At 40.9% G+C, this 12465-nt stretch overlaps 1 protein-coding gene across 2 annotated transcripts in view; it reads left to right on the top strand.

Annotated features, from left to right (window-relative positions):
- The window catches only part of LOC105928223 (vinculin), a 39566-nt gene that overhangs the window by 9293 nt on the left and 17808 nt on the right, over window positions 1–12465 (top strand). The window contains exons 2-8 of one of the 2 annotated variants that reach the window (XM_012865378.3): window positions 3372–3442; window positions 6067–6217; window positions 6947–7055; window positions 7304–7426; window positions 7527–7687; window positions 11910–12000; window positions 12080–12227. In XM_012865378.3, the coding sequence (XP_012720832.2) occupies window positions 3372–3442; window positions 6067–6217; window positions 6947–7055; window positions 7304–7426; window positions 7527–7687; window positions 11910–12000; window positions 12080–12227 (854 nt within the window). Of the gene's footprint in view, window positions 1–3371; window positions 3443–6066; window positions 6218–6946; window positions 7056–7303; window positions 7427–7526; window positions 7688–11906; window positions 12001–12079; window positions 12228–12465 lie in introns of both variants that reach the window. The other variant, XM_021317950.2, reaches the window with a different exon arrangement.

Genomic DNA, 12465 nt, shown 5'->3' with positions numbered 1-12465 from the left:
GGAGGGATGGCTCACTCTTAACAAAGCCACGTCTGTTCCAGAAGAGCGGCCACTCCATCAAGCTACTTCACAACAACACAGGGTTTCTGCGTTTGCTCTCCTGGGTGGTTAAAGGACCGTCAGTTTGCAGTCTGGCTTTAAATGCTAAATGACGCTGACGGCCATTGATGCTGCGTGGCAGCTTGGAACAAGAGGATGAGTCTGAAAGGGTCTTTTTAAAAAAAGAAGCTGGAAGTGAACAGCTGCCTTGTCCTGTCGCTGTTTGCTCGGTGCTATTCAGGGAAGATGGTATTTTGGTTTGGTTAGGGTGACATCTTAGCGTCTTGTCTTTCTCTTAAAGCTTCCCATCTTCAGTAATTATTTCTGCTCCGTTTTCAAATTAAAGTTTTTCTTTTGTTGTTTTTTTTTTCCCCCAACAACTCTTGGAGCTTAATAAAATCCTCTCTTGGATGTGGGGGAACTATTAATACAGGCAAAGTCACCCGCTTTTGGTATGTGGCGTACCCGGTCCAGAAACACGACAGAGGCTCAGAATAGTAAAAAGCTTCGCATGCTGCTCGACAACAACAGCTATAAATTAAAATCGTAGGGAATTATCGGGCCGCCGCAGCTGACCGTTTTTAGCTCTGCAGATAACAGGAAGCGGCTGCGAAGGAAGGAGGAAAAGGAAGACGGCGATGCCCTGTTGACAGCAGCCTGAGCCTCAGATTCGCTCTGTTTCAGAGATTCTAGCGTGGCGCTTTGAGGAGAACATGACTCATTAACGCAGCTTGCATTCAGCCTCTGGCCTCCTCGGTTTTTTTTTCTCTCCATAGATCTGTCTTTTCTCCGGTGTGCAGCTTAGACCATGTCTGAACTTGACTGGATCTTGTGTAAATAGTGCTGCTATTGCTCAGTTCTGAAAAGAAGAGGGGAAAAAAAAAGCTTCTCAGCGAAAATGTTTTAAGCCTTTCTCTGCGGTCAAAACGCCAGTTGGGATGCTTTGACTCATGCATTGCAAGTTAATCTGCAGAAGTTGCAATTCCTCATCTTCACCGTCTCTAATGTGATTTGCAAAAGTATTCACACCTCTTGGACTTCTCAGTTTTTTTTTTTTTAAAGCAAAACAACACACTTCATTAAGTTGTACCGTTCTTTTTTTTTTTTTTTAAAGCAGCATCATAAAACGTGCATAACTTGCACAGTGGAAAGAAAAAAGATGTATGTTTTTTGACATAAAAAAACAGCCTTAATTCTGGTGTGTATTTGTATTCATTGCCCTTTACTCTAATAAAACCCAATGCAACTTTTACAAGTTATCTAATCGGTAAAAAACAACAACAACCCAGCAGCTTAGTAAGAGAACAGAGGTGAGTAAAGAGCAACATGCAGACCTTATCAGGTAGGACAGTGACTTCAACAGGGTAACTATTAGTCATGCAAACCTCAAGCCTGGCCTTTTTTAGAAGGGTGAAAAACACCATGACTTTTCTTTTTTTTGTGGTAGATAGGTTGCCACAAGCCATGCAGGGGCCACAACAAACAAGGAGGAAGGCGCTCTAGTCAGATGAATTCACAATGAAACTTTTTTTTTTGTCTACATGCTAAATGGCACATGCAATGGAAAACGAGCACCACACATCACCCTGAGCACACTGCCCCTAGGGCAGGGGTCTGCAACCTGTGGCTCTTTGGACCTTCCACACAGGCTCTTATTACTTTGGCTACAAATTGTATTTTATTATGGTATTTAAATGTAATAATGATAATAAATGCAGGTTTTAGCAGTTTGTTTCTTGGAATAAATGCTTTTAATTTTCACAACTGAATGATTCTAAAAGTGCCAGTAATATTTAATGTTAAAACGATATTTTTTTCATTTTGTTTGAAACTGTTTTTTTTATTTACATCATTATACATAAATATTCTAGTGTGGTGGAGATCAAAACATATTCATGTTTTAAAATGTCCCGAAGAACAAAAGACATCCAAAGGAGAATCTGTGGAGGACTTTAAATGGCTGTTTAGAGAGCATCTATGTCCAAATTATCTATGTTTTTGAAAATGGCATAAACACCCCCCAAATACTTATACCTGTAATTAAAGCAAAAGCTGGTCCTCCAGAATTTCATTCATGAGTCTAGAATATGAATGCATGCTCCATTTTGCAGTTTTTTTCTCTAAATGATTCTTTAATAGAGTGAATTTTCTTCATCTTAACAATTATCTATTAGTTTGTCTTTGTCTGTTTTTAAAATCTCAGTCTTTAACATCTGTGGTAAATCTACACAGCTGGAATAAAAAAACTATCTCAAAAACAAAAAGAAATGTGCTTAAAATATTCAAATATTTACCCAAACCAACATTTAATTTAGACAGAACATCTTAAATGTATGTTTTTTTTTTTTCTTCTTTTTGTCAGAGGTACTCATTAGGGGAAAACCATGGTGGCTCATACTCTCCTCTGAGTGGGATAGCTTCTTCGGCTAAGCTTTAGTTTTAGTTTGGCACAACCTTTAGCCCTAATTTATGACCCTCTAGTTACTCAGAGCCCGAGATGTGATGAAAAGCGACTGAGAAATGTGTGCTTCATTACTGGCTCCATTTTAACCAGCTGGAATGGCCCTGCTACTTCCTGTTGGCCTACCCCCCGTTTTTTTTTTTTTTTTTTTTTAAATAAACAAGGTTTGCAAAACAAGGTGAGATTGCATCCCAAATGATCAGAAAGAAAGACAGAATCCATTTCCAATCCCAGATGGACTAGTTGGTTAACTTTGTGAATTGCACAAATGGCATCAGTAAGTAGCCTGTATCAATGTCCCAGAGCCCAGGATGAAAACCGCACACGTACCTCTAACGTTCAAGCTGGTAGGCGTGATATTGAAGTTTAGCCTGACGAGAGATGTTGGGCTTACAATCAATGATAGTGTAATGAATGGGAAATAAACGAGCGTTTCATGAGCTCATTTACCATGATGTCAGTAGGTTCATCTCTGTGGATCTCAGCCTTGAAGCCTCAGCGTGGGTGAGCTGTCTCCCCACATGTGAGGTCATGTTGTGGGCTGAAACGGCTTTGCCACGAGAAGCAGAGCATTTGCTCAGCTGCTCTTCACATTAAACCTTCTAAATGTCTCCGAACAACTTCCTTAGACTCACTCTTGGAAGCTAAACCTGCGTTTTTTGTGGCCCGGTTTTAGTTTGTGTTGTTTTACACAAATTGGATTGGCTTTTTCTCACATTTTACAGAATCCCCTGTGGATGACCTTATTTTTTTTTAAATTATTCTTAATTTCTATTCTGAATATTGAGAAAAACGATGTTTGGAAAGGACAAATCCAATTTCAGTAAAAGATCTGAATCAAGTGTAATCACGACGTATCTGTATTTTACAGGTTGGAAAGGAGACGGTGCAAACAACAGAGGACCAACTCATGAAAAGGGACATGCCACCAGCCTTTATCAAGTAAGCTGCAACAGATGCATTTTTGGTGGAGACATAATAAAAATGCTCAAATGTCCTCTATACCCTGGTATCCACTAGCCTCTCTGGCTTTTTTACTTGTTGCAGAAATGGCTGCCTGTGCCCAGACGAAGGTCAGATGTGGCATGCTAAAGTTACTGAAATACTTTTATAAGCAAGGAGTTGCTACCTTGCAGCAGATAACACTTATATTAGTCATTAGTCTCTGTGGCTGGGGTGTATTCTTGTTGAAGAACAATAAAGATAATGTCACATTTGTTTAGAAAAGAAAGATGAATTACCTAGTGGTTGCAGTCTTCTTCATTTTACATGAGAAAAAGCTGTAAAGTGGGGTGTGGGAATTCTGGGAGGCCACCAAGGTCAGGGATGAGACACACTGGCACTCTTAGGTCGTCAGGTTTAACACATTTGGCGCCTCAAAGTCACTTCGTCACCCTGTCGTCATCCATCAGCACATGTGCTGGAATGCAAACCCTTCTCCCAGCTAAATATAGTGCTAGACGGAGCCTGGTTATTGCAGGCTTCTTTTTTTTTTTTTTTTTTTTTTATCTAGATACCGCTCACTCACAGTCCAGAGACTCACATCAGCCTTAATGTCATCGTTGTTCAGTGTAAGAGACAAATTCAACAACAGCCCCCTTCTGTTTAGCCTGACAATGTGGAAAAGGCTAATACAGTTTAGTTGTTCCAATAGTTTGCCCCTGGGCAGAAGTAGGAAATGTGCGCAGTGTGGGAACTGGAGCACATGCAGGTCCTTGGCTTGCTGCCTGTTTCTATGCACAGACTGGCTGTTTGTACAACGCAGGTGGCATGTATGACGGCGAGTCACTCAGCTGAGCCTGCAGATTTTCCTGCTCTGGGGATCACTGGGCACATCCCGCCCAGGGGGGGGGACTATCTGAATAATTTATATTCCTGTGCAAACTAGTCTGAGACTCTAGTGACATGATAACCTTCAGCTAAGTGGCTGAGTTTACGCTGCATTTATAAGAATAACAAACTCAAATGAAAAACCCATGGAAAGCTAGTTTTTTTTCTGTCTGTGTGTGTGTGTCCTGTCTTGGCAGCTTAGCCTAAAAGTGGGGCAGGGGGGGCGGGTATTCTGGTCTTGTCTCAGTCCGTCAGTCGTGAAACAACAACATGCCTAAACCAGTCTGTTAGCGGGACCTCCAGCAGACTGAAATCTGGGTAGTGTGTCCCCAGGTTTGCTTTTAAAGTAGTAGTAATAATAATAATAATAATAATAATAATAATAATAATAATAATAATAATAATAATAATAATAATAATTAATAATAATGAAGTCTTTTAATGACGTTACCAGGACAGCTAAATTGCTTCTGAAACATTTTCAAACCATGATCACTAAATATGGTGGTGGCATAGTAATAATATAACATTTCTTTGTGATATTGAGACGGTTTACAGTAATTTTGCGTTTGCGATAAACAAACAGTATATTGTGCTGCCCTACTGAATATACCGTTGGCGTGCAAAATGTAATGTTACCCAAATCATATTGTACTGTAATCAGTTGTTGCGACCTTCATGTTGAACGCAACAATGAGACGTTGTGGAAACTGAGCAGAGCCCTCTGCACTCTCCGTCTATTCTGGGAAATGGACGTTCTTGCTGTGCAACGTTTGTTGTATTTGGTCTGCATGTGAGCTGTGACACAGAGCTCAGCAAAATATTGCAGAAATCCCCCTGAAATGTATTAAACCTATTGCTGAGGTGAATGTTGCTAGTTGTAGGCCACGCCCCCTTTTGGCTCCATGATCCCAGCCTCGGACTCTGAAAACGCCCACTGCTTGTGATCTCACTGGATGGATTGAATAATGGTGGCAAAAAGATCCTCAAAGGGGGCTCATCATGTTTTCTCCTAGCTGCTCCTTCGGCTCCATCAAGCAAACTCGGTTTGTGGTCTTCCAAATGTGCACTCAAGTGTCGGGAACCGCTTCAGTGATAACATGGTTACCCAAGGAATAAGCGATGGGGTTAAGGCTAATTATAGGTAAATGAAAAATATATTATCATTTTGCTGTGCTTGATAAATAAGTGAACTACTTATGAACTGAGACCGCGGTAGTAGAGGTCCAGGAGAAATATCAGTTCCTTAAAATTTAAGTTCCATGTATGAGCATCAGCTCAACATCACAATATTTGGAGAAAAGGAAAAAAAAAAATACACAGGGGGAACAATATAAAGGGCTTCAACAGCCAACATGCTGTTTTCTCCGTCTATTCGCTGTTTTTCTGTCTTTCTGCGCTATGATAGTAAAACTTTGTAATTCCATGTTTGCTTTATTCCTGTAATCTTTTTTAATTGAGAATCATTTCAATGCAAAAAAAAATAGTTTTTGGTGCTTGTGGAAAAGGATTATTAGGCAGCTCTGCCTGAGCCTTAGCTTTTAACTTTAATATTTTCATAAATGAGATTAAAACCATGTCAGAAGGGACGACGGCACAAAGTCGAATTTGGACCAAGGTATTCTCTGCAAGCAGATTTCCAGGTTCATCAGCTTCCCATCAGCACCGGGTGTTCCTGAGCGTCTGCTCCTTCTTCGGCTGATGACCCGATCGATTGTTCCCTGCTTTTCTTTCAGAGTGGAGAACGCCTGCACCAAGCTGGTTCAAGCTGCTTCCATGCTGAAAGCCGACCCGTTCTCTGTTCCGGCTCGGGATTACCTCATCGATGGTTCTCGGGGCATTTTGTCCGGGACATCTGACCTGCTCCTGACTTTTGATGAGGCAGAGGTACACGTTAATTTGTTTATTTATGTTTCACCGTCCAAAACTCTGTGGGCCTCGCAGGAAACTCGGGGCGGAGATCTTTAAGGACAATATTTCTTTGTAGTTACACTAGATATAAGCCCCCCATACCTCCCTTCTTTGTCTAATAAATATCCAACATCTGTCAGGAACAATAATTAAGCACCACTGTGAATTTCATGATAACATACTGATTCTCTAAAGACCGGAGTTCATATCAGGGTTCAGACTTTTAAATCTAGGAAGGATTTGAACAATAGGTAAACAAGTTTAAGGACCTCTCCATATTTCTGCTTGGGGGAAAAAAAAAAAAAACCTCAATCAGAGAAGGGTGACCTCTATCAGTCCCATCCTTCATTTCAGCTCAGGGACAGTAACAGAAAGGGAGAAGTTGCTGATCATCGCTCTAGAATCGCATATCAAGCACCCTGACACGTCTGCAGGAGTCAGCAGGAGTCATCAGTCAGCGCTGCCGTCATGTTTTGCCATGCAGCTCAGGGACCTCACTGGATAGTAAAGCGGTGACTCTGTAAAACTGAAGCACCGCCCGGCCAAGTGATTGAAGCGTCGACAGGAAGCTCTGTCGTAGGGTAATTAGAGAAACTCCGATCAGAGGAAAGGGGGCCGGTCATGTTTACATAGTTCTTCCTCCTGAGAACGCAGCAATGTGTTTGAATATGCCTTTGTTGACATCTCACCCAATCGCTGTCGCAGGTCCGCAAAATAATCCGCGTGTGCAGAGGCATCCTGGAGTATCTGAGCGTGGCAGAGGTGGTGGAGTCGATGGAGGACCTGATCACTTACACCAAGAATCTGGGACCAGGTCAGTCTGATGACGCCAGGGTTTTTCTTAGTGAACAAACAGCAAACTCATGAAAACTGGGTCATTAGCAGGGTTGGCTTATATAGGACAACATCCCCGGCTTTCAACAATTCACAGACTGATTTGTAATTATTTCAGAGTAAAACCAATTCAAAATGTCATTCTTTTCATAGGAATGTTTGTAAATTGTCCCACTTTGATTGGATTAAAGTTGCTCCCATAAGATGTTGGCAAATTGTTCTGTGCAGGCATGACAAAGATGGCGAAGATGATTGACGAGCGGCAGCAGGAGCTCACGCATCAGGAGCATCGCGTGATGCTCGTCAATTCAATGAATACGGTCAAAGAGCTGCTGCCTATCCTCATCTCAGGTAAGCACGTAGTTTCTTTTTTTTTTTTTTTCTTCTTCCCCAGATTAGGGTATTCTTCTCACTCTGTTGATTACTTTTGTTTTTTTGATTCATCTGTTAGGTATAAAAATCTTCGTTACAACCAAGACGTCCGGGAGCCAGGGGGTGGAGGAGGCCCTAAAGAACCGCAACTTCACGTTTGAGAAGATGAGCGCTGAGATAAATGAGATCATCAGAGTGCTGCAGCTTACGTCCTGGGATGAAGATGCTTGGGCCAACAAGGTGCGTCCAACACGTCTTACCATTTTAATATCATTTTCATGCACTGTTCCATGAGGTTTTTTTTTGTTGGTCTTAATTACAATAGGAACGGTTGACTTAAGATGACGGGGATCCTCATTCTGACAACCACACACATGAAATCCAGACAATATATTGATGAGTTTGCTTTTCTCTTTGATAAATAAAAGGATCCAGGTGTCATTTTATTTAATAAAAGCATTTTGTCATACTGTCGTACTGTAAGATGCGTGGGCCAGCAGACCGGGAAGATGATGAAATGATGAAGGTGTCATCTGGTGTTTAATGACCTGAGTTTGGTTTTACTTGGAGTGGATAATGGTTTTCCTGTTTGAGTGTAATAAAGTTTATTTTTTCGGTCATTTCAGAAAATGAAACACAAATGGACCCTTCATATTTCACAAAGATATTTTTTTGAATGGTTACTTTTATCTTTTTAACTTGGGTACCCTTTTTTAACCAGTTTTTCTTTCCACCCAACTTTGCATTGTTGTGCTTAACTGTGTGAACCGACTACTTTACGTAGTTCCTGTGCGGTCTGGGAAAGACTGTAATTTAATTTTTCAGATCTGCATAAGTGTAAAATTAAAGGTATGGGAAAATATTTGCAATTTCAGAATTGATTTTGTATTCCAAAGTTGTTTCCTTCTTTGTTTTATTTCCCTCGTATTATTTTTGTCCTTCAATTCTTCCTTTTATCCATCCCTGTGCTCGTACTTTCTTTCTTTCTTTCTTTCTTTCTTTCTTTCTCGCGCTCTTATTTTATTTCACTCTTTATTTTTTCTTCTTTCCTATCTTTTTTCAATCCCAGTTCTTTTGAACTTCCTTTGTTTCCACTGTTGTAACTTTCTTTTCCATCCTTCCATCTTTGTCATTCCTTCTTTCCTTCCTTGGGTTCCCCCTTTCTTTCCTGCATTGTATCCTACCTCCCTTCTTTGTTCCCTTCCACCTATCTTTCCTTGTGACCTTTACTCATTGATTCCTTTGTTGCCTCTCACATGATTTTTGTACCTCCTTCCCTCCCTTAATACCTTTTTTTCATCCTTTCTTTATTTTATTATATTATTTCCCTGCTGCCTTTCCTCCTTATGTCCTTCCTTCCTTCCTGTCTCTGTTTTTTCCAGGTTTTGTGCTTAAACCCTGCCCACTGTAGAAAGATTTGCCAGTATTTTATGGACAGTTTTGAAAGAGCAGGAAACTCTGGATGGCAGAGTCTGTTAAAGTCTAGTTTTTACAATAAATATATAGCTTGTCCTCCTCATGGAGGGTGTCGGGCCCGTCTGCTGGACAACGGTGGCGTCAGCAGCCTTTCCCCACGTCTCTACTGTGGTCAAAACCCTTTTTTCATTGATGCTGTATTAACATTTTCTGAGAAGCCGAATGTGCGGTTTTCATTAGCTGTAATCATCAACATCAGTGCTTGACATATATTGTGTGTAATGAATCTATTTCATGTTGTGATTTTTATGTATTGAATTCATTAAAGAATATATTTTTCTTACTGAGATGTACTTATAATAGATGTTGAAGCAGAAAAGTCTAAAATTTCTCTGGTCAGTGCAGGTGGTAAATCCTAACTAAATGTCTGTGTAATCAGAGCGCTTCCCTCTTCTTTTCAGTCTTGAATTTCATGTGATTTTTTTCTCCTGAGACTCCTCCGTTTTTGTTGACACTTCTTTTTATTGCTTGCTCCTTTTTTGGTATGTCTAGTTAAATGCTTGCATTTATGTTGTTCTTCCTTTCTTTTCACTGTTTGTTCTCACTTCACCCCCTGTAGAAGGTAAGCCCCTCCCCACCGCTGTCACGCCCTGGTTGTGCAGCAGCATGTCTGACTTATGAGTGAGCTGCCTTGTGCTCTGTGGTGCCTCTGTTCTTCTCAGTTGTCTGACGGCTCTGAGACTAGCGGGCGTTAGTTGAAATGTTTAGTGCTTTCCATAGTTTAAGAGCTGAATTGCTGACATGTTTTTTATATATTCATTGTTTTATTTTGCCGTGTAGCGTGAGTTTGTGTCAACACGTGTGACCCTTAAACACTACCAGATCCTTGACCGCTTGGGTTATTGATTGACCTGAGTGATGCAGTATTGATTTTAGTGCCATTAAGGAGACGTCTCTGAAGGTTAACATCTTCTTACTGTGAATATCAGGTTTCTCCTGATAGAGGGGAGCACACAGAAATTCTAATATAAAAGGTTTCTATGTCAGTCTAAGTCTGAGCAGATGAACACTAAAAATGCTCTGTCCTCCTCATTGATGCCGTCAATCGCTCACAGGTTATTCCTTTGACCCTACAAATCTTGAAGCTCGAGTATCATTTGATATGCATTTGATAACATTGCAAATATTATCCTGCTTTTAAGCTTTTTAAGGTAGTTTTATTTCCAAACCAGCCCTTCCTAGGTGGTTAGATCAGAAGCCGCTGCAAGATCGAAACACACCAAGCCCCCCGATGCGACGGAAAATCTTGCCGTAGCAATTAGATCTGGTTGAAGTGAGTGGGGCGTGGCAGAGCGGCTTGCAGTAATCTGCGGTTTATCTGGCCATGGTAGACCACTGCTCTATCTAGGTCGGAGCTGCACAGCATTTTGATGGGAAATCCATGAGTCAGACAGGAAGCGAGACACTTGGGCAAAGTAAAACACGTCCGCAAAGTAAAATCTCCAAACCAAAAGGTAAATGGAATGCAATTTATGGCCAGGTTCGTCCCCATATAGGTCCGTCCCCAAAAAGCACGTAGCTCGATAAACGATGATTAAAACATTTCAATAAACTGTGTAGTTACCCACGGTAGCAGCTCAGAAGTACAGCAAACAAAAATAAGAAAATTAAACGGCGATCTTTTAGCTTTTTCAAGCAGTGACTGCAGCTTTACGTTTGCTTGGCTTGTTTATGCTGGCAGAACATCCAGAATCTGTGGTACATACTTTCATGTGAATACTTGATCTCGTGAGTCTGGGGGTTTGTAGAGAGAGCTTTTACGCAGGCAGTGGGTGAGGGGAAAAAAACCTGTACAGATTCAAACATCGGGTCGGATGGATCGGATGGTTTGGTGTGTTTCAGCCTTTAACTGAGTGTTTGAGCAGTGAACCAATGTGGCAACACGCTGCTAGTGCCACTTCACACCTTCATACTTCCTCTTTTTTTTTTTTTTTACCCTGCCTTTACCTCAACTTGTGCACTATAACAGGATGTTGAACATGCTATATTTGTATAATGGTTCACTCTAAAACCTTAAATTCGGCGTTCCCATGTGGTCTTGTAGAGTATGTGAAAAGAGAACAGAGGATGAGAAAATACTTTTCTTCGCCTATTGCATTGCTTTAAAGATTATAGCATTCTATCATCCATCCATCCATCCATCCATCCAACAACTGTCCTTTTGCTCCTCTGCAAATCTATCCCTGAATCCATTCATCTATCCGTGCTTTTTGTGCATTCATTAGTCCACCTCTGTCCATCTGTTGCTTTTCTTGTCTGAGAATTCAAACACAAAACCTTAATTATCAAAACAAAACTTCAGAAATGTGTTAACTTCTGTAACGATCCCATAAAATTGGCTAGAAAGGACCAAGGACCCTGGAAGTCTGTGTGTGCAAATTAGAAAACACGGATATTAAACCGTTTAATCGCTCACCTTGACTTGTAGGTTAAATCTGAAATTGAATTATGGAGATTCGAGCTACTTTATGAAGAAAAGGTTTTCCTTATTTCTGTTGTTCCATAAGAAAAAAAAAAGCAAGCTTAAGTATTTACGGCCAACAGGACTTTGCTTTGTTTGGACTTCAACAATGAGAGGTCTCATTGTTGACTCTGGCTGCTTGACAGACTGCATTTCCATCCACTTTGAACGAGACACAATGGAGCAACATTTTTGCTTTTTTTTAAATACACGCTCTGTTTAGACTGATAATTATAAGGGATACTGCATGGTTTGAATTGTTTTTGCCTGATGGATGGTAATGATGCTTGTGGTATTGATTTTTAACAAATGTTTCTTTTGCTGAAAAGAACATTGGAGTTTAATCATGGCCGTGTATCAGGTACCAGGCTCAGAATACACTGCCTGTGAGTGGATGAGATTCCCCAAGTACTCAATATAAATTAGCATTATTATGATACGAGGAGAGAAAAATAGACCTTTCAGGTGTGACCTGAAAGCGTTTAAGAGATCGAGGAAATAAATGCTGTTCTTTCTAACCTAAAGGACACTGAAGCTATGAAGAGGGCTCTGGGACTGATCGATGCAAAGATGGCTCAGGCTAAAAACTGGCTGAGGGATCCAAACGCTCCACCAGGTAGAGATAAAGCACCCCGTTGATCGGATGAGCCGTTTAGGAAAATTATCGGCCTCACTTTGATTTGCTGCACCTGCAGGGGACGCCGGCGAGCAGGCCGTCCGTCAGATCCTGGACGAGGCCGGCAAAGTTGGCGAGCTCTGTGCTGGGAAGGAGCGCAGAGACATCCTGGGCACGGCCAAGACTCTGGGCCAGATGACTGACCAGGTGTCTGAGATGAGGGCAAGGTAAATTAATAACCACATTGTTTTCTATTGATTTTCATATTCCAACATCAGACATCCCACACTACAAAAACGGAACTAGAAATAAGTAAAATGTTCTTAGAATTAGTGTATTTGTCCTTGATTTGAGCAGGTAAATAAGATGATTTGCCAATGGAATAAGATTTCTGCACCTAAAATAGGAACAATTAATCTCCATCTTATTTCAAGTGCAGGATGTCTAATTATCTTATTTTAGGGG

Source organism: Fundulus heteroclitus, chromosome 10 (genome assembly GCF_011125445.2).
Source record: "Fundulus heteroclitus isolate FHET01 chromosome 10, MU-UCD_Fhet_4.1, whole genome shotgun sequence".
NCBI classification, from domain to species: Eukaryota; Metazoa; Chordata; class Actinopteri; order Cyprinodontiformes; family Fundulidae; genus Fundulus; species Fundulus heteroclitus.
The sequence above is the reverse complement of the archived record's forward strand: the minus strand, read 5'-3'. Positions and strand labels throughout refer to the sequence as shown.